We start from the raw sequence: 25,632 nt of genomic DNA on the forward strand, positions 1-25,632 counted from the left end.
GAGTTTGCATGTTCTCCCCGTGTCCGCGTGGGTTTCCTCCGGGTGCTCCGGTTTCCCCCACAGTCCAAAGACATGCAGGTTAGGTTAACTGGTGACTCTAAATTGACCGTAGGTGTGAATGTGAGTGTGAATGGTTGTCTGTGTCTATGTGTCAGCCCTGTGATGACCTGGCGACTTGTCCAGGGTGTACCCCGCCTTTCGCCCGTAGTCAGCTGGGATAGGCTCCAGCTTGCCTGCGACCCTGTAGAACAGGATAAAGCGGCTAGAGATGATGAGATGAGATATATATATATATATGGGGCGGCACGGTGGTGTAGTGGTTAGCGCTGTCGCCTCACAGCAAGAAGGTCCTGGGTTCGAGCCCTGGGGCCGGCGAGGGCCCTTCTGTGTGGAGTTTGCATGTTCTCCCCGTGTCCGCGTGGGTTTCCTCCGGGTGCTCCGGTTTCCCCCACAGTCCAAAGACATGCAGGTTAGGTTAACTGGTGACTCTAAATTGAGCGTAGGTGTGAATGGTTGTCTGTGTCTATGTGTCAGCCCTGTGATGACCTGGCGACTTGTCCAGGGTGTACCCCGCCCTTCACCCGTAGTCAGCTGGGATAGGCTCCAGCTTGCCTGCGACCCTGTAGAAGGATAAAGCGGCTAGAGATAATGAATGAATGAATGAATATATATATATATATATAAATTTTTTCCTGTTATTTGGAATGAATTGCTTCTCATTATCACACTAAGTAAAAACAGGCCTTCCATATGTTATTTTAGTCAGTGCTAGATATAATTCTAATCTTATATGAATCAAGTGGAGATCTCTTAAATAGTTGTGTAAGAATGTGCCTTGCGTGTATGTATAATTTTACCTGTGTTGATTTCAGAAAACCCAAGATAAATTAAAACTTGTGCATCAAATTCTTTTTTTTTTCCATTAAAGATGTATGTGGTACAATAATTTTGCCCTCCCGAAAAGGAAAAAAAAAACCCACCCACCTTGTGTAGGGTTAGGATCATTTTCATTTGATCCACTGGACGCTTCATTCTCATCATTGTGCATAATTTGCTAACCTGGTTACATCAGAGGTGATTGGATCTCCAGGCTAATTTGACATTTCATTCAGTCCTGAGTTAAGTCCTGTCTGAAACTCTGAGGAATAAATCATTAAAATGGCTCTATTTAAATCATCCTGTAGATTCTCAGCCATCTGCTCTTTGAGCATTTTGTTGTGTGGATGAAGACCATTAACACAAGCTAAAGCAGTGTACCCCACTGTCTGTATTTCAGTTTGTTTCCTTCTTCCAACCTTTCCACTTCAACCTGGCTCAGGCTTGTTAACCAGCTGATGAAAGTATTGGGAGTACGGAACCAGGATCAAGAAACGCTCTTAGATAAAAAGCATCCTGACAAATGTTCTGTCCAGAACCTATTCGTATTTATAGAGCTCGAACCATTATCCATCCATCAAACCCTTTTTTAGAAGTGAAGAATTCCATGATCCATTACATTCATTTAGTAGATGCTCTTATCCAGAGTGGCATACAACATACCCAGAGCAGCCTGGGGTTAGGTACATTGCTCAAGGATACTTCTGCCATTCCTGCTGGTCCAGGGAATAGAACCAGCAACCTTTTGGTCCAAAAGCTGCTTCTCTAACCATTAGGCCATGGCTTCCCAATATAGTGATCCAATATAGTTTCAAAAATTACAGGCAGCTAAATGTTAGGTGGATGTTTATTTTCCCTTTCCAGCACTTCTAATCATTTACACTTTAACAACGTAATGTGAGATGTCTGTTCTTGTGTAAATCTATCATGTACACTAGTGCTCAGGTTTGGGGTAATTTGTCTACTGGTATTCACACAGCTGTAAGTATGAGCGAAACAGATTTCCACAAACAAGGTCACAAGGTAGTAGTGTTAGTCACAAATGTATATTTACAGTCAAAGTCAAGGTTAAAGGTCAAGCCTGACAGTTCTAAACGTCAGACTAAAGCCATTACTTTGATGTGTTACTCCCTCTAGTGGCTCTTGAATGTAAATGCATTTCTGTCAACAATATACTACATGTAAAAGAAACGTTGAGTCAAAATGCAGCACTGGCAAGGTACAGTTACAGTACATAAAAACTTTATTGGCCATGCTCTTCGCATACTTCAGGTTTAAAAAAAAATTCAAGGCACACTGAATACTGCATAAATCTGTCGACATAAATTTGCTGAATATGCTGACACATATCTGTGAACATAAGATTTTCTTTATTTCAGTCTTATTTATTTCTGGATAAAAAAAAATTAAAATACACAATCTTGAGTTAAATTCAAAAGAAAGTTGAAAACGTTCAAAGGAATCAATGGCTCTTGAATGTTATTGCATATTGTAATGTAAAATAAACCACACTGTAGTATAAACAGATAACAAAAACTAATATTCTGATGATTCCAATGAAATTTAATTATAGTAATTTAAATGCAATAAAAAGATCTACTGACCACAGAAAATGCAGAAAAATACTGACCCATCCAGGGTGTACTCCCACCTCACAGCTAGTGTTCTCCAAGGTAGGGTCCAGATTAACTGTGACCCCGACTATGATAAAGCAGTTATGAGTGAATTAATGATCAGATTAATGTGATGTGTCTTTCAGTGAGCACCTGGTGTGCCTCCGCTCTCAGTCAGTAGTTTGTAAATGCACTGAATGATGAGGAAACTGTATGATAAAATACACAGCCAATTCAAGCTTAGGTATATATATATATATATATATATATATATATATATATATATATATATATATATATATATATATATATATATAAAACCACAGGACCAGTCAAAAGTTTGGACACACCTTCTAATTCAATGTTTTTTCTTTATTTTTATTAATTAAGAGACACCTCATGTCTTAAAGCAATGAAGAATGTCATTTCTCTTTACTTAGTTGAGCGGTTCTTGACATAATATGGATTACTACAGTTGTAGAATCGGGCTATTTACTGTATTTTAATTATTTACTATTTACTGTTTGATCGCAAGAAATTACACTAATTAACTTTTGACGAGGCACCTGTTAATTGAAAATCGTTCCAGGTGACTACCTCATGAAGCTGGTTAAGATAATGAAAGTAGTGTGCAAACAGTAATCAAGGTAAACGGGGCTACTTTGAATCTAAAACATGAAACATATTTTGTTTTGTTTTTTAAACACATTTTTGTGTACCACTTAAGTCCATATCCGTTCCATTTGTTATTTCATAGTTTTGATGTCTTCAGTATTGTTCTACAATGTAGAAAATAGTTAAAATACAGAAACACCTATGAAAGAGTAGGGGTGTACAAACTTTTGATTGGTACTGTATATATATATATATATATATATATATATATATATATATATATGTGTGTGTGTGTGTATGTATGTATGTATGTATGTGTATATATATATATATATATATATATATATATATATATATATTTATATATATATATATATATATATATATATATATATATATATATATATATATATATATATAAAAAATACTGTTTCATTAAAAGAATGTTTACTTTGTACAAATATTGTGAAAGTTAAAAAGTGAGATAGAATATGAATGAGTGAATGAACATGTGCCAAAAAGTTGGGGAAAAAAAATCATAATAAAGAAGTACCATTTAAGGTTTTAGACTAAAAAGGTGTTTTACACAATATACACATTTTATTACTTACAAAACAGTTAAAGGGCTTGGAGTTAAAGATTCATGGATACAGCAGTGTTAGTACCACCAAGCAGTGGGAGAAAGAAGAGTGATGGGGAAAAAATGAAAGCATGAAACAAAAAGCAGTCTCACTAATGTAACTATTCAGTGCATTTTTCTCATTGATGTTCAAAGTGCCGATTTGGTAACATGGAGAGAATTTCAGTAATTTGTGAAAATGTCTCTCGAAAAATGTGTTGCTTGCATACCAACCACAATTCTATGAAAAAAAATGTTTAAAGAAAACAAAACAAAAGGCGGGGAGGGGGGGAGATGCACTTTTTTGTCACTGATCCATCATGGCACTTTTGTTGACTTTTCTGTCTCTGTATGAGGTACTTCTTTAAAAAAGTAAAGACTAGTAAATTTTTTCTTTTAGTTTTTTTTAAGGATTTTTTCTTTTTTGCTGTGTTGCACAGTAGCACCATAGAGTTGAAATTGAAAATAATGCACCACGAGGATTCCACTTGTTCCAGATGTAACTGATGCAGTCGCTGTGGTGATCGCCCCTGATAAGGGATCGTGCTGGAATCAGCATTGCTATGTTCTTGTACTCTTCATGCACACAACACAGCGGCTCACGCGTGTCTGGAGATTCCCTGCTTTCAGTGTCTCAGACTGTGGCTTCCTGAGAGGAGAAAAGCAGGAGGAGTCAAGCATGTTTCCAATTTCTCAAGATTGAGATAACATGATAACAAAACCCTGAGAAAAACCAGATTCAAAAGGGAACCTGCCCTTTTCTGGATGACATTAGATAATGCAGTTAGAATTCGCACAGCACACAAGTGTAGAAGAGTAAATACAGTACTGAGGGTGATGAAAGGATGATTAGTATGAACATATTGTGAATAAAAGAACTATATGTGGTAATCCACCTCTCTTTATAAAGCCCAGTAGCGCAATAGCAGTACTGCTTTTAGTGGATAACACCGAGAAGAACCTGTGAAACAAACCAAGATGAACTTTAATAATCGTGATGTCGAGACACAAAGTTGTAGCTCATCTGAGAAGGCGACAGCTATACGACGAGGTCGTTTTATTACTGTGTAAGTGTGACACAGCTGCCAATGCTGTAGCAAAGGTGAAAAATGGTTTGATGTGAAATCAACAAAAAAATTTTACAGCCCACAAGTAATGACATCAGTGTCACTGTAGTCGGGATGTGAACTGTTATTGGTGATGCTTGCTGAAGAGAATTATCCCTGATGTTGACAGCAATGTGCAATTAAGTAAACCATAGGAAAGGCTTCAATGCAATAACGTAATCAATCAATCAATGGAAGCCATTATTTGTCACATATACTTTATAGCACAGGGTCAGCTATGATGCAGCACTTTTGGGGCAGAGAGGGTTAAGGGCCTTGCTCAAGGGCCCAACAGTGGCAGCTGGGTGGTGCTAAGGCTTGAACCCATGACATTCTGATCAGTAAGGCAGAGCTTTAACCGTTGATACACTACTGCCTTAAAAGGCAAGTTGTTCTATTTTCACACTCAATACAATGTAGTGAATCTGGTTCAAATTAAAATTTAACAAATGTAGACTTAAACAGCAAACACATCAGAGATGATGGTTAAAATTTTAACAGCAGCGGCAAATGAACTCATTCTCATATACAAGAAGAAAAAAAAAATCACATCCATCCATTATGTCTAGCCGCTTTATCCTGTTCTACAGGGTCGCAGGCAAGCTGGAGCCTATCCCAGCTGACTACGGGCGAAAGGCAGGGTACACCCTGGACAAGTCGCCAGGTCATCACAGGGCTGACACATAGACACAGACAACCATTCACACTCACATTCACACCTACGCTCAATTTAGAGTCACCAGTTAACCTAACCTGCATGTCTTTGGGAGAAACCAGAGCACCTGGAGGAAACCCACGCAGAGAACATGCAAACTCCATGCAGAAAGGCCCTTGCCGGCCACTGGGCTCGAACCCAAGACCTTCTTGCTGTGAGGCGACAGTGCTAACCACTACATCACCGTTCCGCCTCAAATCACATCCCATGTGTTGAATTGTGCAGATGGATGATTACTTTTAAGCAGAGACTGTTCACTAAGCTGCACCATCCATGCCTAATAAGTCGCCCTTCAATTGGCATAGCGAATTTTGAAAGCAGCTGTTTACCTGAACATTTCAGACTGTTCGACAGTGGATAGCCAGAAGCTATAGGAGTTGCCGTAGTAGTTGCAGGTTCCGTGACCATGGCACTCAATGAAGGGAGATGAACGAAACTCCTCCAGACAGGAGCCAGGCGAGGCCAGAGCCTGACCAGAGCCTTCTGCACCTGCACTAGTGTACTGCCATAAAGAGAACAAATAGTGCAGTTTAACACAACCTGACTTACTGCATTTGTAAGCTGCACATCTACATGCATGCAATATAATAGTACAACCCCGATTCCAAAAAAGTTGGGACAAAGTACAAATTGTAAATAAAAATGGAATGCAATAATTTACAAATCTCAAAAACTGATATTGTATTCACAATAGAACATAGACAACATATCAAATGTCGAAAGTGAGACACTTTGAAATTTCATGCCAAATATTGGCTCATTTGAAATTTCACGACAGCAACACATCTCAAAAAAGTTGGGACAGGGGCAATAAGAGGCTGGAAAAGTTAAAGGTACAAAAAAGGAACAGCTGGAGGACCAAATTGCAACTCATTAGGTTAACTGGCAATAGGTCATTAACATGACTGGGTATAAAAAGAGCATCTTGGAGTGGCAGCGGCTCTCAGAAATAAAGATGGGAAGGGGATCACCAATCCCCCTAATTCTGCGCCGACAAATAGTGGAGCAATATCAGAAAGGAGTTCGACAGTGTAAAATTGCAAAGAGTTTGAACATATCATCATCTACAGTGCATAATATCATCAAAAGATTCAGAGAATCTGGAAGAATCTCTGTGCGTAAGGGTCAAGGCCGGAAAACCATACTGGGTGCCCGTGATCTTCGGGCCCTTAGACGGCACTGCATCACATACAGGCATGCTTCTGTATTGGAAATCACAAAATGGGCTCAGGAATATTTCCAGAGAACATTATCTGTGAACATAATTCACCGTGCCATCCGCCGTTGCCAGCTAAAACTCTATAGTTCAAAGAAGAAGCCGTATCTAAACATGATCCAGAAGCGCAGACGTCTTCTCTGGGCCAAGGCTCATTTAAAATGGACTGTGGCAAAGTGGAAAACTGTTCTGTGGTCAGACGAATCAAAATTTGAAGTTCTTTATGGAAATCAGGGACGCCGTGTCATTCGGATTAAAGAGGAGAAGGACGACCCAAGTGGTTATCAGCGCTCAGTTCAGAAGCCTGCATCTCTGATGGTATGGGGTTGCATTAGTGCGTGTGGCATGGGCAGCTTACACATCTGGAAAGACACCATCAATGCTGAAAGGTATATCCAGGTTCTAGAGCAACATATGCTCCCATCCAGACGACGTCTCTTTCAGGGAAGACCTTGCATTTTCCAACATGACAATGCCAAACCACATACTGCATCAATTACAGCATCATGGCTGTGTAGAAGAAGGGTCCGGGTACCGAACCGGCCAGCCTGCAGTCCAGATCTTTCACCCATAGAAAACATTTGGCGCATCATAAAACGGAAGATACGACAAAAAAGACCTAAGACAGTTGAGCAACTAGAATCCTACATTAGACAAGAATGGGTTAACATTCCTATCCCTAAACTTGAGCAACTTGTCTCCTCAGTCCCCAGACGTTTACAGACTGTTGTAAAGAGAAAAGGGGATGGATGTCTCACAGTGGGAAACATGGCCTTGTCCCAACTTTTTTGAGATGTGTTGTTGTCATGAAATTTAAAATCACCTCATTTTTCTCTTTAAATGATACATTTTCTCAGTTTAAACATTTGATATGTCATCTATGTTCTATTCTGAATAAAATATGGAATTTTGAAACTTCCACATAACTGCATTCCGTTTTTATTTACAATTTGTACTTTGTCCCAACTTTTTTGGAATCGGGGCTGTAAATACTCTATTTTACATTATTATTAATATTTGCTAGAGAAAGCTTTGCTAATTTTTTTGGTTTACTCAAAAACACTCTGCTCTGGCCCAGTTGCTTTTTCCATGCTCAGAGCTGAAATGTAAGTGGAACAAAGCAATAAGTGATATTTTTAAACCCACTTTGGTCCAAAATTGGGCTTGCATTACCACAGGCAGAGATCTCCAAACATACAGACACAAGAGTATTTTCCTGACTCAGGTTCAGGCTTTAAGGTTTTGTGGATATACACAATGAATGTGCCTGCACTTCTACATAAGCTACTTTAACCAAATGTTAATTACGAACCCCATTTCTGGAAAAGTTGGCACATTTTCCAAAATGCAATAAACACAAAAACATGTGATTTGTTAATTCATGTGAACCTTTATTTAACTGACAAAAGTGCAAAGAAAAGATTTTCAATAGTTTTACTGATCAACTTAATTGTATTTTGTAAATATGAACGAAGCTAGAATTTGATGCCTGCAACACACTCAAAAAAAGTTGGGACAGAGGTGTTTATTACCATCATATTACATCACCGTTCCTTTTAATAACATTTTTTAATCATATGGGATCTGAGGATGCTAACTGTTGCAGTCTTGCAAGTGGAATTTTTGTCCATTTTTGTTGATACAAAACTTGAGCTGCTCAACAGTTCGTGGTCACCATTGTCTGATTCTCCATGATGCCTCATACATTCTCAATAGGAGACAGATCTGGACTGGCAGCAGGCCAGTCAAGCACATGCACTCTGTGTCTACGAAGGCACACTGCTGTAGCCCATGCAGAATGAGGCTTGGCATTGTCCTACTGAAATAAGCATGGACTTCCCGGGAGGAGACGTCGCCTTGATGGCAACATATGTCTCACTAAAATCTCAATATATGCCTCATCATCAATGGTACCTTCACACACATGTGACTCATCCATGCCGTGGGCACTGATGCCCCCCATACCATCACAAAAGCTGGCTTTTGTCCCTTTCTCTGATAACAAACTGAATGGTCATGTTCACCTTTGGCAGAGAGAACTTGATGTCTGGATTTCCTGAAAACAAGCTGAAATGTGGACTCATCTGACCACAGCACATGTTTCTACTATCTTTGGGTCCATCTGAGATGAGTTCGGGCCCAGAGAAATTGGCAGCATTTCTGCATAGAATTGACGAATGGCTTCCTCCTTGCATAATACAGTTTCAGGTTGCATTTCTGGATGCAGCAGCGGTGGACTGTGTTAAGTATCAACAGTCTTCCGAAGTACCATACTCCCGAGCCGAGACATATTTGTCACATTAGCATGACAGTTTCTCAGGCAGTGCTGCCTGAGGGCTCGAAGGTCATGCACCTTCAACAGTGGTTTCTGACCTTGCAGTTTATGCACTGAGATGTCTCCAAATTCCAATCATGTTACCAGTTAACCTGCTTATTGTGGAATCTTCAAAAATGGTGTTACTTGAATATCCTATAAGCTTTTCCATCTTATTTTGCCTCTGTCCAAACATTTTTTGAGTGTGTTACAAGCATCAAATTCTAACTTTGTTTATATACTCAACAAAAATAAAAACTTTACACTCGTTTCAAAGTCAATAATTTGAACATTTTGGAAAATAGGTTTGAAATAACGATTGTATTCAATTATCTTGTCATTAAAGATGCTATAGCATACAGATCATGTTTCTCATGGAATCGGTTCCACCGGAAATGCGACGACAATGTCCATGATCAAAAACTGTGAGTCACAACTTAATGAAATCATGTCAATATCGGGTGTGTCCTCCATGGGCGTTCACAACTGCGATACAACGTCTCCTCATGGATTGGATAATGCGTCTGAACACAGCTCGGGGAATGCGCCGCCATATTTGTACCAACATGGCACCAAGCTCCTGCAAGTTCTGTGGAGGGTTCCTTACGGTCGGCTGTGGTGCCAGTTTGATGGAGACGTGTCTGGAGATTATGGATGGTCTGTCGACTGCATCCCATAACCCTCGCAACGTCAGTGATGGATGTTCCCGTATTCAGCATGCCAATGGCACGTTCACGCTGAATGTTTGACAGTCGTGGCATTGCAAATTAACGAATAATTAACCATAAAACCTTGTTTTTCTGAGATGACACTCTACTCTGCTACCGTGAGATCAATTGCACGTGTATCAATAGGTCACGTCACTTGTGTCACGTGGAAACGTGATTTTAGCGTGCAGTGCTCTCGCACGTGCTACGTAGGCCCGACCAGTAGAATGAATGTGTGACGTAATGCCCTTGACAATGCATTTAACCATAATCACAACAAGAACTCTTTCAAGAAAAGTTTCTAAACACTATTTGAAAAATAATGAGTGTCAAGTTTTTATTTTTGCTGAGTATATTTACAAAATACAGTTAAGTTGGTCAGTAAAACTATTGAAAATATTTTCTTTTGCTTTTGTAAGTTAAATAAAGGTTCACGTGACTTAAGGAATAACAAATTTTTGTTTTTCTTGCATTTTGGAAAATATCTAAACTTTTCTGGAAACCGGGTTTGTAACTACAACTGACATTTATCTGTAATGTAATAGAACAGTGTAGTTGTGGTGACTAAACAATTCAGTCTACTAATGCAGGCCTGGTGATCATCCACACAATGGTATAAGAAAACAGAACAATACTCGTATACAGTATGTTAGAAGTAATATCAGCGAGGCGATCATTTCAAACACTAAAATATCAATATTAAATCTAGGAGCAAAATCAAAGCATGTCATTACAAAAACTGGTGCATTACTGCATCTTATGACATGTATTAATGCTAAGCCAAGCTCTTCACGGGGTTGATGGTCATGAAAGTACAAAAAAAAAATTCTGCCACACAAACAGCAACATCACCAACTTATGATTTTTTTGTTCTGTTCACAAATGTATTCTTTAGGATTTTACCTCTTCCAAAAACAAAAAAAAGTCTTGAAGACCTGAATGTAATTACCATTACGAAGGAGTAGCCGATCCACAGCGGCTCCCAGTTCTGCGGACATGATGGCAGTTGGATGGTCTGGCTGTGCACCGCTATCACCATAGTTGGTGCTTCACATACAGCACATCTGCACACAATGTGAGACATATATTTACTTTTCGGCTTCAGAAATTTGGAGAAAGCATGAGATAAGAGTGGCAAGAAAAATCTCATTTTAATGGAGAAATTATGACAGGTGCTAGAAGAGGAAAAGAGGAATTCATCCACCTCTGGGTAACTATTTCACCCAGCATAACTGCACTTAAGAAAATTATGCATCACTTTAAAGCCCCATTATGCAAGAATTTGAATTTTTCACTCTCGTGGGTCCCCCGCATGGGGTCCCCCACGTGCACGTACATTTCTTGACAAGCTGAAGGTTTGATGTGTCTGACGCTGACCTGATGATGATGATGATGATGAAGGGTTTGATGTGCCTGACTCTGACCTGATGATGATGATGATGAAGAAGGGTTTGATGTTCCTGACTCTGACCTGATGATGATGATGAAGGGTTTGATGTGTCTGACTCTGACCTGATGATGATGATGATGAAGAAGGGTTTGATGTTCCTGACTCTGACCTGATGATGATGATGAAGGGTTTGATGTGTCTGACTCTGACCTGATGATGATGATGATGAAGAAGGGTTTGATGTTCCTGACTCTGACCTGATGATGATGATGAAAGGTTTGATGTGTCTGACTCTGACCTGATGATGATGATGATGAAGGGTTTGATGTGCCTGACTCTGACCTGATGATGATGATGATGATGATGAAGGGTTTGATGTTCCTGACTCTGACCTGATGATGATGATGAAGAAGGGTTTGATGTTCCTGACTCTGACCTGATGATGATGATGAAAGGTTTGATGTGTCTGACTCTGACCTGATGATGATGATGATGATGATGATGATGAAGGGTGTGATGTGTCTGACTCTGACCTGATGATGATGATGAAGGGTTTGATGTGCCTGACTCTGACCTGATGATGATGATGATGATGATGATGATGAAGGGTTTGATGTTCCTGACTCTGACCTGATGATGATGATGAAGAAGGGTTTGATGTTCCTGACTCTGACCTGATGATGATGATGATGATGATGATGATGAAGGGTTTGATGTGTCTGACTCTGACCTGATGATGATGAAGGGTTTGATGTGTCTAACTCTGACCTGATGATGATGAAGGGTTTGATGTGTCTGACTCTGATCTGATGATGATGATGATGATGATGATGATGATGAAGGGTTTGATGTGTCTGACTCTGATCTGATGATGATGAAGGGTTTGATGTGTCTGACTCTGACCTGATGATGATGATGATGAAGGGTTTGATGTGTCTAACTCTGATCTGATGATGATGAAGGGTTTGATGTGTCTGACTCTGATCTGATGATGATGATGATGATGATGATGATGAAGGGTTTGATGTGTCTGACTCTGATCTGATGATGATGAAGGGTTTGATGTGTCTGACTCTGATCTGATGATGATGATGATGATGATGATGATGATGATGATGATGATGAAGGGTTTGATGTGTCTAACTCTGACCTGATGATGATGAAGGGTTTGATGTGTCTGACTCTGGCCTGATGATGATGAAGGGTTTGATGTGTCTGACTCTGATCTGATGATGATGAAGGGTTTGATGTGTCTGACTCTGATCTGATGATGATGAAGGGTTTGATGTGTCTGACTCTGATCTGATGATGATGATGATGATGAAGGGTTTGATGTGTCTAACTCTGATCTGATGATGATGAAGGGTTTGATGTGTCTGACTCTGATCTGATGATGATGATGATGATGATGATGATGATGATGATGAAGGGTTTGATGTGTCTAACTCTGACCTGATGATGATGAAGGGTTTGATGTGTCTGACTCTGATCTGATGATGATGATGATGATGATGATGAAGGGTTTGATGTGTCTAACTCTGACCTGATGATGATGAAGGGTTTGATGTGTCTGACTCTGATCTGATGATGATGAAGGGTTTGATGTGTCTGACTCTGATCTGATGATGATGATGATGAAGGGTTTGATGTGTCTAACTCTGATCTGATGATGATGAAGGGTTTGATGTGTCTGACTCTGATCTGATGATGATGATGATGATGATGATGATGATGATGATGAAGGGTTTGATGTGTCTAACTCTGACCTGATGATGATGAAGGGTTTGATGTGTCTGACTCTGATCTGATGATGATGATGATGATGATGAAGGGTTTGATGTGTCTAACTCTGACCTGATGATGATGAAGGGTTTGATGTGTCTGACTCTGGCCTGATGATGGTGATGATGAAGGGTTTGATGTGTCTAACTCTGACCTGATGATGATGAAGGGTTTGATGTGTCTGACTCTGACCTGCTGATGTAGGGTTTGATGTTTTCTCCTTGGATCGGTGCCATGTCCATGGGCATGGGTTTAGGAGTGGACAACCAATAAGAGTAGTCATTCCGGGAAGCAAAGTTGCACACATTGTTGATGTTGCAGAACATGAAAGGCATGGTGCTGAAACGACGTAGACAACTTCCAGCCGTACCTGCATCAGAGCGGCCAATAGCGAGTAAGAAGTGAGTTCATATTTCAGCATAACATTGTACATTAAAAGAGAAGCGGAAAAGAAATGTAAGGAAATAAGAAAGACATGTAAGAAAGGTAAGGAAGACTATAAAACAAAAAGTGAATAGAGATTGTATGTCTATATGAGTAGAATGTAAGTGGTGATGATTTTTCAGTGCTCTCACCCAGGTCCTGACCATGTGCCCTCTCGTTGCCCTGGACGTAGAGCAGAGAATAGCCTTCGTAGATGGGAGAAGTGCCAGCTGGGCATGAAGGTGCATCTATAGACTGACTGTGTCGCGTAATCAGAAAGCCATGAGATGCTGAAGACACACCTGGAGGACCTGGAGGACCTGGACGCCCTTCTGGACCAGAAGTGCCGGGTAAACCCCGCCCACCTGAGGCATAAAGAGAAAGATGAGTGTTAATTTATGTATGGTCAAAATATCATTAAATACAAAACCCATTTCCAGAAGCTTATCTCATTGCTGAGAGGCAAAAAAGTTGGGACAGAAGCATTATTACCATTGTGTTATGTGGAAATTAGTGTTTTACTGGGAAATATATCACTCGTATTTTTCATAAGAACTACATCTGAGTAGAATCAAGACCATGACCTAAAGCTCTATATGTCACTCGTGAGGAAACTGATGAATTGTTTGTTGTTTGTGAATGTGTCTGTAGAACACAAAGAATATCAAACGTTGGCTTGAAGGTATGAAGTTTATCTTCTCGTGTTGAAAAACTCGTACTTTTCATACAAAATACATTGTGGATCTGAATGAAATATTTCCCGATATTTCACTCCGATGACTTCACTCCCAGCGTTTTCCCGCTGACTGGACGTGCGTTGTCAAAATGGTCAACCGGTTCAAAATTAACATTCTTTTGATTAACTTGCGATTTTTTTTTTTTTGTGTGTGTGTGTGTGTATATATATATATATGTCCATATAATATAAAGAACATTACATGGTGGTGTGAAGATATAAAGTTTATCTTCTCATGTTGAAAATATGTTCACTTGTTTGCGTCGCTCACTCGTGAATATGTTCATCACTGGAAGATAAACTTCATATCTTCACATGACTGTGTAATATCCTCTATGTATTACATCACCTTTCCTTTAATAACACTTTTAATTGAATAGGAACTGAGGATACTAATTGTTGCAGTTTTGCAATTGGAATTTTTGTCCATTCTTGTTTCATACTAGCCTTCAGCTGCTCAACAGTCCGTGTTGGCTGTTGTCTGATTCTCCTCTTCATGATGCACCATACATTTTCAATAGGACACAGAACTGGGCTGGCAGCAGGCCAGTCAAGCGCATGCACGTATGTCTACGAAGCCACGCTGTTGTAGCCCGTGCAGAATGAGGCCAGGCACTGTCCTGCTGAAATAAGCATGGACTTCCCAGGAAGAGATGTCGCCTTAATGGCAACATATGTCTCTCTAAAATCCCAATATATGCCTCTGCATCACTTGTACCTTCACACAAATGCAACTCACTCATACCGTGGGCAATTATGCCCCCCATACCATCACAAATGCTGGCTTTTGCCCATTTCTCTGATAACAAACTGGGTAGCTGTGTTCACCTTTGGCACAGAAAACTTGACGCCCAGTTTTCCTGAAAACGACCTGAAATGTGGACTCGTCTGACCATAACACACGTTTCAGCTGTCTTTCGGTCCATCTGAGATGAGTTCAGACCCAGAGAAATGGGTGGCATTTCTGCATACAATTGATTAATGGCTTCCTCCTTGCATAATACAGTTTCAGGATGCATTTCTGGATACAGTGGCGGACTGTGTTAAGTGACAACGAGTTTATGAATTACTTCCAAGCCCATGTGGCTATATTTGTCACATTAGCATGACGGATGGCTCAAAGACCACACACATTCAGCAGTGGTTTCTGACTTTGCCCTTTCCGCACTAAGATGTCTCTGAATTCCTTGAATCTTGTCACAATATTATGTACTGTAGATTTTGAAAGACCTAAATTCTTTGCAATCTTGCATTGAGAAATGTTCTTTTTGACTTGACTAACAATTCTCTCACGAAGTTTAACACAAAGGGTGAGCCATAACCCATCCCTGCTTGCAAAGACTGAGCCTTTGGTGCTGCTCCTTTTATACCCAATCATGATACCAATTAACCTGCTTATTGTGGAATCTTCCAAAATGGTCTTACTTGAATATCTTATAAAGTATGAAGTCTTATTTTGCTTCTGTCCCAACTTTTTTTGAGTGTGTTGCAGGCATCAAATTCTAATTTTGTTTATATTTACAAAATACAATTAAGTTGGTCAGTAAAGCTATTGAAAATCTTTTCTTTGTACTTTTCTCAGTTAAATAAAGGTTCACGTGAATTAAGGAATCACAGATTTTTATTGCATTTTGGAAAATATCCCAACTTTTCTGGAAATGGGGATTGTAGTTTCCAGCACAATATATCATGAGTGTCATGTAGCCTAGTTTATAGGAGTAGGAAATAGTGTATACATTATACAGTGGCATGCAAAAGTTTGGGCACCCATACTGAAAATGTCTGTTACTGTGAATAGTTAAGTGAGCAGAAGATGAACTGATCACCAAAAGGTATAAAGGTCAAGACGACATTTCTTTTCAGCGTTTTCTGCAAGATTTGTGTATTATTTTTGTTTTGTACAATTGGAGAGTGAAAAAAGAAAAGGAACACCATGCGAAGGTTTGGGCATCCCAATACATTTGAGTTCTCAGGTAACTTTTACTAAGATTCCAGACCTTAATTAGCTTATTGAGCTGTGGCTTGTTCAAATTGTTCATTAGGAAAGGTCAGATGATGCAGATTTCAAAGCTGTATAAATTCTCTGACTCCTCAAACTTGTCCCTAAAATCAACAGCCATGGGCTCCTCTAAGCAACTCCCTCGCATTCTGAATAATAAAATAATTGATGCTCACAAAGCAGGAGAAGGCTACAAGAACGTAGCAAAGTGTTTTCAGGTAGCTGTTTCCTCAGATTGTAATGTTATTAAGAAATGGCAGTTAACAGAAAGAGTGGAGATCAAGGTGAGGTCTGGAAGATGAAGAAAACTTTCTGAAAGAACTGCTCGTTGGATTGCTAGAAAGGCAAATAAAAACCCCTGTTTGACTGCAAAAGACCTTCAGAAAGATTTAGCAGACCCTGGAGTGGTGGTGCACTGTTCTACTATGCAGCGACACCTGAACAAATATGACCTTCATGGAAGAGTCATCAGAAGAAAACCTTTCCTGTGTCCTAGCCACAAAATTCAGTGTCTGAAGTTTGCAAATGAACATCTAAATAAGCCTGATGCATTTTGGAAACAAGGCCTTGGACTGATGAAATCCAAATAGAACTTTTGGCCACAATGTGCAAAGGTATGTTTGGAGAAAAAAGGGTGCCAAATTCCAGGAAAAGAACACCTCTCCAACTCTGAAGCATGGGTGTGGATCGATCACGCTTTGGGGTTGTGTTGCAGCCAGTGGCACAGGGCACATTTCATTGGTCGAGGGACGCATGGATTACAATAAATACCAGCAAACGCTGGAAGCAAACATCACACCATCTGTAAAAAAGTTGAAGTTAAAAAGAGGATGGATCCTACAATAAGACGATGATCCAAAACACACCTTAAAATCTACAATGGAATACCTCAAGAGGCACAAGCTGAAGGTTTTGCCCTCACAGTCCCCTGACCTAAACATCACTGAAAATCTGTGGATAGATCTCAAAAGAGCAGTGCATGCAAGACAGCCCAAGAAACGTGTAGAACTGGAAGCCTTTTGCAAGGACGAATGTGTGAAAATCCCCCAGGTAAGAACCGAAAGATTATTAGCTGGCTACAAAAAGTGTTTACAAGCTGTGATACTTGCCAAAGGGGGTGTTACTAGGTACTAACCATGCAGGGTGCCCAAACATTTGCTTCAGGCCCTTTTCCTTTTTTGTCATTTTGAAAATGTAAAAGATGAAAATAAAAAATGATTTTTGCTTAAAATATAAAGGGAATGAGTCATCTTTAACTTTATGCCTCTTGGAGATCATTTCATCTTCAACTTGCTTGACTGTTCACAGTAACAGCAATTTTGACCAGGGGTGCCCAAACTTTTGCATACCACTGTACTAATAATACAGGCTAATAATTATAACATTGCAGCATTCCTTACATTAGGGGGAAAAAAGCTCCTATTATATATGCGATGGTGCAAAGTGTGGAATGTACAGCTGCAGATTTCAGATCAAAACCATTTCACCCTTACTACCTTGCTACTATATCAGCAGTTTATGAACAATGGTGTATTAGGATACAAACATAACGCCATAAGACCAGCTGTCCATCTTTACTACTGAATGTAATTACAGGCAGTTCACTGATTCATAATACCAGTGTATGGGTTGGTGAAAGCACTTACCTGGCTGCCCAGAGGGTCCAGAGTCTCCTTTCCTTCCAGCAGGACCAATGAATCCTGGAGGTCCATCAGGACCTGGGTCACCTGGACTACCAGGCTGACCTACAAAAGATATGACATCAGTCCCATGCTTTAACAATGTGAAAGTTAGTACTTATGGTGCACAAATGGAGCTCAGTACAGATGTAAGTAGCAAATTATTTGTAAATACAAAAAAAAAGTTAGCTCTACTACACAGTGATTGCAAAAGTTTTGCACACTAAATATCCATCTATGGCTAACAAAGGATTGAGTAATGTTCAACAAACTGGTGATGGGTTTACTGGTACAGATATCTCCCTGCTGCTCTTACCTGGAAGCCCCTCCAGTCCTGCCTCTCCTGGTAGCCCTTGGGGTCCTTGGGGTCCCGGAGGACCAGGAGGCCCCTGAGCACCTTTCACCACAATTGGGGTTGGAGCTTGACCTGGCAGACCAGGAGCACCTGAAAAGAAGCATGAGTAGCAAGAAGAAGAAGAAAGCTTTATTCATCACATGCACACTTCAAGCACAGTGAAATTCATCCTCTGCATTTAACCTATCTGAAGCAGTGAACACACGCACTCAGAGCAGTGGGCAGCCACACAAAGTGTCAGGGAGCAGTCAGGGATCAGGTAACTTGCTCAAGGGCACCTCAGCCCAAGGCCGCCCCACGTCAACCTAACTGCATGTCTTTGGATTGTGGGGGAAACCAGAGCACCCAGAGGAAACCCACGCAGACACGGGGAGAACATGCAAACTCCACACAGAAAGGCCCTTGCCGGCCGCTGGGTTCGAACCCGGAACCTTCTTGCTGTGAGGCGACCGTGCTAACCACTGCACCACCATGCCGCCCAATAAGATCAAAAACATTTTGCTTTAAAAATTAATATGAATTCAGGAAGAACATAGATGCACTCACCTGGAGGACCAGAGTCACCAGGATCACCGCGCAAGCCAGGACCCCCAGAAGCACCAGGCTGACCTTTAGGTCCTGAAGTGAGCAGACATATCAGATTATTTAACCTGATAAATAAACTGACTGGGCTTGAGCATTGTAATCTGGCAGTATTCAGTGTTGCAAAAACTTTTAGTTTTGACTAACCTGATAATCCTGGAATGCCTGGAAGACCGCTGTCACCTTTAGGTCCAACAGGTCCAGGAGGTCCAGAAGGGCCCTTTCCCAGAAACACATGTCACTTATGCAATCTCAGTTTCAGTTAGAATTAGAAATGTACCAACCTTATCAGAATGTGAGTTAACAGACTAAGATTTGCAAACAAAATATTTTTTTGTTAGCAAAATGTCAGAAAAACAATAGTGATTTGTTTCAAACATATATGAAAAGTATGAAAATATTTAACAAGGGACAATAGGAGAAAAAATCTAGCATAAAAAAGAAAGAAACGAAGATTCAAATACTTGCTACTGAGAATAACAATGGAGTGTTAATTAATGGCAATGCATACAATATTCTCAAAAAAGTTTCCTGCACTGTTGATCATTTTATGGTTCACAACTTTTTTCAACAATTGCTACAGCATTATTCCAGTATCCTTAAATCGGTGTCTGTGTAACACACCGTAAAACCTGGTGATCCAGTGTCTCCCTTCTGTCCAGTTAAACCAGGTTGTCCAGGGTTTCCAGGGTAGCCTTTCTCACCCTTCACTCCTCCAGAACCTGGTGGTCCACGGGGCCCCTCTGTGCCAGGAGAACCTTTACAATGCCAATAAGATACGATGTCATTGATGTTTGTTGTTCGGCTCTTTTTTACACACTAATTTCATCTATTTACTCGAATATCCAAATATCTGCTATCCCAGTGCATGCAGTATTCAACATATCAAAAAATATCCTTGGACATGGAGAACATGTGTTTCTATTTGCTTCATAATTTTTATCATTGAGAAAACAGGATCCAGTACATCAAAACAAAACAGTGCGTGTGCCCATCCCTCATCCCACCCCACTCTATCACATACTAAAAGGCTTATTAAAGACAAAAAAAAAAGTGTGCAGAAAACCATTCAGGTGGGCAGCAAACCAATGAGGCTAACCTGGAGGACCTATATTGAGGAGTCAAAGGTCAACAGGTTCCCAAAATCCCAGAGGGAGAGAGAAGCGATGGCAAAATGCAGATTAAAAACAAAAGCAAAAGTTAGCATAGCAGCAAACTGATGGTAGAAACAGCAACATTTTAGCTCATTGAGTTAGCTTTTTCACAAAACACAAATTATTTTATATAAACATACAAAGCACTCAGCTATAATCAGTAATGATGATAGGGTTCCATATTTTCACAGTATAGTAATATCACAGTTTCACTACAACACTGTTTAAAAAAACATTTAAAGACATCTACCATATTAACACATTTAACATATTACACTGTCATTATCCTTAAATAATAGTTTTCAACCATTTATTTACCTTTAAGGGCAATTTTGTTAATATTTCTGGCTGGATGTCTTAAAGGGCATGTTTTTTTTTTGTAGAGTCTCACAAAACAGACAGAAATCAGAAAGAAAACAAAAAAATTAATAAAATAAAATTTTCTCCTCTACCAGATTTCAATTAATCTTTTTTCTTGGCTATGCAAGGATGAAAAACTGTAAGATGGCAAGACTGGTGGGGGAAAAGATCACCATCAGCATGAGTTATAGATTATAAAATACTGCTACTTAGCAGGTTTGATCCAATCCCTTGAGGAATTTTATCACAGTCACCACAGGCTTTGCTACTTTGGATTAGACTATGTGCCAGAATGTGACTGCCAAACCAAATCCTGTATGACAGTAATGTGCACGTAAAGCATTTGGTTTGTACAGTCTTTAAAGTAGACAGCTAGTAAACTACCGGAAAAAAAAATAGTAGCTGCAATTACTTAATGTTTTGTGGGCATGAACACACAAGCCCCTTTCACATATGAAATCCATTAATGTATGAGGTAAAAACAACATGGAATAGACAATATTATTATACACACAGGACACTTTTTCCATGGAATAAAAACGTGTTCTATTCCCTTCCAGCGGGTTTCATTTATTTGGCTTGATAGCATGCAATATTGTTATCATATCGCTTATCCTACGTGTATTACATCACTCTACCCAATGGAGAAGGAGCGTGAAATATTGTTATGATATTGCATGTTGTCAAGACAACACAACGTCACACGATGTCACACGAATATCCAATGAGAAAGTTTTCTGCTGCGCATGTGCACAACCATTTCTATATTTTCCTGGAAAGAGAAAGACGCATTGAACACCCAAAAGGTTACTAAGGGCCCGTTTACACGAGGACGCTGTCGGGTAAAAACGACTAAATATTTTATCGGAAGTGCCTTTCGTCTACACGGGGACGGCGTTTCCGAGGCTGAAAAACGGAAAAAATTGAAAACGCCTTCCAGAGTGGATAAGTTAAAAACAGCCCCCGTTGCATATCCGTCTAAACTACCCAATACGCGAAACTCTGCTCGGATCTGCTCACGTCGGGTACGCGTTTATGTCATACATATGCCATATACTGTACATGCCAGCCCGGGAAGTAAGAAAGTAAGTAAAAAAGTAAGAGCATGTCTGATTACATCGAACCAACGGACCTTCAAGCTGCTCTGGCAGCTTTAATAAACGTCCAGGAGTCCTTCGAACATCTATACCGAATCTGCACATATACCGTTAATGAACAGAGGCGGGTATAGTATGCTCTTACTTTTTTACTTTCTTACTTACCATAGCCAGAGTAGTCAAAGTTTTCACGGCGCAGATGTGCAGATCAGACAAGACGGAAGACGTTGCGCATGCGTGCAGACATAGCGGAGGTCTTTCACAGCACCACCTAGCCGCCTGGCATGCACATCCAATTGAATTCCACACATTTATGCGTCACCATATAGACGCAGATTTCCTCCTTGAAAACAGTCGTGTAGACGCGGAAAAAAGTGAGAACAAAAACGGACTTTTGCGTTTTTGTTTCAGACCGTCCCCGTGTAAAGTGGGCCTAAAACTCATCTCATCTCATTATCTCTAGCCGCTTTATCCTTCTACAGGGTCGCAGGCAAGCTGGAGCCTATCCCAGCTGACTATGGGCGAAAGGCGGGGTACACCCTGGACAAGTCGCCAGGTCATCACAGGGCTGACACATAGACACAGACAACCATTCACACTCACATTCACACCTACGGTCAATTTAGAGTCAGCAGTTAACCTAACCTGCATGTCTTTGGACTGTGGGGGAAACCGGAGCACCCGGAGGAAACCCACACGGACACAGGGAGAACATGCAAACTCCACACAGAAAGGCCCTCGCCGGCCACGGGGCTCGAACCCGGACCTTCTTGCTGTGAGGCGACAGCGCTAACCACTACACCACCGTGCCGCCCGAGTGTGTATGTATAATAATAATAATAATACAGTGTCTTGCAAAACTATTCATCCCCCTTTTGTGTTTGTTCTGTTTTATCACATTACAAGCTGGAATTAAAATGGATTTTGGGGGGATTAGCACCATTTGATTTACACAACATGCCTACCACTTTAAAAGTGCAAATTGTTGATTTATTGTGACACAAACAATAATTAAGATGAAAAAAAACCCCCAGAAATCTGGAGTGTGCATAGGTACTCCCCCCCCCAAAGTCAACACTTTTGCTGCAATTACAGCTGCAAGTCTCTATGTCTCTATTAGCTTAGCACATCTAGCCACTGGGATTTTTGCCCATTCCTCAAGGCAAAACTGCTCCAACTCCTTCAAGTTAGATGGGTTGTGCTGGTGTACAGCAATCTTCAAGTTATGCCACAGATTCTCAATTGGATTGAGGTCTGGGCTTTGATTAGGCCATTCCAAGACATTTAAATGTTTCCCTTTAAACCACTCCAGTGTAGCTTTAGCAGTATGTTTAGGGTCACTGTCCTTCTGGAACGTGAACTTTCATCCCAGTCTCAAACCTCTGGCTGATTCAAACAGGTTTTCCTCCAGAATTGCCCTGTATTTAGTTCCATCCATCTTTCTTTCAGTCCTGACCAGCTTTCCTGTCCCTGCAGATGAAAAATATCCCCACAGCATGATGCTGCCACCACCATGTAGCAATGGCGTTCTCAGGGTATTGGGTTTGCACCACACATGGCATTTCCTATGATGGCCCAAAAGTTCTATTTAACTTAAAGTCTCATTTAACCAGAGAATCTTCTTCCATGTGTTTGGGGAGTCTGCCACATGTTGTTGGGCAAACTCCAAACGTGTTTTCTTAAGCAATGGCTTTTTTTCTGACCACTCTTCCATAAAGCCCCACTCTGTGGAGTGTATGGCTTAAAGTGGTCCTATGGACAGATACTTCCATCTCCGCTGTGGATCTTTGCAGCTCCTTCAGTGTTATCTTTGGTGTTTTTGTTGCATCTCTGATTAATGCCCTCCTTGCCCTGTCTGTGAGTTTTGGTGGGTGGCCTACTCTTGTCAGATTTGTAGTGGTGCCATATTCTTTCCATTTTGCTATAATGGATTTAATGGTGCTCCCTGGGATATTCAAAGTTTGGGATATTTTTTATAACCCAACCCTGATCTATACTTCTCCATAACTTTGTCTCTGACCTGTTTGGAGGCTCCTTGGTTCTCATGTTCTTTGCTTAGTAGTGTAGCAGAGTCAGGGTCCTTCCAGAACAGGTTGATTTATACAGACATCATGTGACAGATCATGTGACACTTTGATTGCACACAGGTGGATCTTAATCAACTAATTATGTGACTTATGAAGTGAATTGGTTGGAGCAGCTCTTATTTAGAGGTTTCATACAATAGGGGGTGAATACCTATGCACACTCCAGATTTCTGTTTTTTCATATTAATTATTGTTTGTGTCACAATAAAACAACAATTTGTCTTTTTAAAGTGGTAGGCATGTTGTGTAAATCAAATGGTGCTTATGGTTTTTCACTGTGAGTGGGAATGGAGTAGCAGCCTATAATAGAAAGACATACGTTTGAAATTCAGTTTTGAATTGTGGAACTGTGACAAGTCCTCAAATGCCTTTTTCTGCTATACTTCACAGAACACTGTCAATAATAAAGACTGTTGTTTTTACGGCAACTCAGCTCAAAATGTTATCTGTGAATTGTCAATTAAACGTAGTTAAAACTTAATTAACTCTCTGAACTCCAAGATTGTTTTAACAAGTCCAGACATGCATTCCTCAAGCTTAAACATCTTCCCTGTTAGTTCCACTGTACAGTGGTGCTTGAAAGTTTGTGAACCCTTTAGAATTTTCTATATTTCTGCATAAATATGACCTAAAACATCATCAGATTTTCACACAAGTCCTAAAAGTAGATAAAGAGAACCCAGTTAAACAAATGAGACAAAAATATTCTACTCGGTCATTTATTTATTGAGGAAAATGATCCAATATTACATATCTGTGAGTGGCAAAAGTATGTGAACCTCTAGGATTAGCAGTTAATTTGAAGGTGAAATTAGAGTCAGGTGTTTTCAATCAATGGGATGACAATCAGGTGTGAGTGGGCACCCTGTTTTATTTAAAGAACAGGGATCTATCAAAGTCTGATCTTCACAACACATGTTTGTGGAAGTGTATCATGGCACGAACAAAGGAGATTTCTGAGGACCTCAGAAAAAGCGTTGTTGATGCTCATCAGGCTGGAAAAGGTTACAAAACCATCTCTAAAGAGTTTGGACTCCACCAATCCACAGTCAGACAGATTGTGTACAAATGGAGGAAATTCAAGACCATTGTTACCCTCCCCAGGAGTGGTTGACCAACAAAGATCACTCCAAGAACAAGGCGTGTAATAGTCCGCGAAGTCACAAAGGACCCCAGGGTAACTTCTGAGCAACTGAAGGCTTCTCTCACACTGGCTAATGTTAATGTTCATGAGTCCACCATCAGGAGAACACTGAACAACAATGGTGTGCATGGCAGGGTTGCAAGGAGAAAGCCAGTGCTCTCCAAAAAGAACATTGCTGCTTGTCTGCACTTTGCTAAAGATCATGTGGACAAGCCAGAAGGCTGTTGGGAAAATGGTTTGTGGAAAGATGAGACCAAAATAGAATTTTTTGGTTTATATAAGAAGCATTCTGTTTGGAGAAAGGAAAAGACTGCATTCCAGCATAAGAACCTTATCCTATCTGTGAAACATGGTGGTGGTAGTATCATGGTTACAAAACCATGCTATTTTGCTACATCTGGGCCAGGACGGCTTGCCATCATTGATGGAACAATGAATTCTGAATTATCCATCCATTATCTGTAGCCGCTTATCCTGTTCTACAGGGTCGCAGGCAAGCTGGAGCCTATCCCAGCTGACTATGGGTGAGAGGCGGGGTACACCCTGGACAAATCACCAGGTCATCGCAGGGCTGACACAGAGACAAATGACCATTCACACTCACACCAATGGTCAATTTAGAGCCACCAATTAGCCTAACCTTCATGTCTTTGGACTGTGTGGGAAACCGGAGCACCTGGAGGAAACCCACGCAGACATAGGGAGAACATGCACACTCCACACAGAAAGGCCCTCATCGGCCGCTGGGCTTGAACCCAGGACCTTCTTGCTGTGAGGCAACAGTGCTAACCACTACACCACCGTGCTGCCCCTGAATTCTGAATTATACCAGTGAATTCTAAAGGAAAATGTCAGGACATCTGTCCATGAACTGAATCTCAAGAGAAGATGGGTCATGCAGAAAGACAACGACCCTAAGCACACAAATTGTTCTACCAAAGAATGGTTAAAGAAGAATAAAGTTAATGTTTTGGAATGGCCAAGTCAAAGTCCTGACCTTAATCCAATGGAAATGTTGTGGAAGGACCTGAAGCGAGCAGTTCATGTGAGGAAACCCACCAAC

At 40.5% G+C, this 25,632-nt stretch overlaps 1 protein-coding gene across 1 annotated transcript in view; it reads right to left on the minus strand.

The window, feature by feature from the left end:
- Positions 1 to 3,534: 3,534 nt before the first annotated feature.
- The window catches only part of col4a5 (collagen, type IV, alpha 5 (Alport syndrome)), a 144,262-nt gene continuing 122,164 nt past the window's right edge, over positions 3,535 to 25,632 (minus strand). The window contains exons 41-50 of the mRNA XM_060924161.1: positions 19,352 to 19,485; positions 18,875 to 18,947; positions 18,692 to 18,763; positions 18,107 to 18,235; positions 17,758 to 17,856; positions 13,529 to 13,741; positions 13,146 to 13,323; positions 10,731 to 10,845; positions 5,874 to 6,046; positions 3,535 to 4,372 (exon numbers count right to left, since the gene is read on the minus strand). Coding sequence (XP_060780144.1) covers positions 4,285 to 4,372; positions 5,874 to 6,046; positions 10,731 to 10,845; positions 13,146 to 13,323; positions 13,529 to 13,741; positions 17,758 to 17,856; positions 18,107 to 18,235; positions 18,692 to 18,763; positions 18,875 to 18,947; positions 19,352 to 19,485 — 1,274 coding nt within the window. The 3' untranslated portion in view covers positions 3,535 to 4,284. The remainder of the gene's footprint in view (positions 4,373 to 5,873; positions 6,047 to 10,730; positions 10,846 to 13,145; positions 13,324 to 13,528; positions 13,742 to 17,757; positions 17,857 to 18,106; positions 18,236 to 18,691; positions 18,764 to 18,874; positions 18,948 to 19,351; positions 19,486 to 25,632) is intronic.

This window comes from Neoarius graeffei, chromosome 1 (assembly GCF_027579695.1).
Source record: "Neoarius graeffei isolate fNeoGra1 chromosome 1, fNeoGra1.pri, whole genome shotgun sequence".
Lineage (NCBI taxonomy): Eukaryota > Metazoa > Chordata > Actinopteri > Siluriformes > Ariidae > Neoarius > Neoarius graeffei.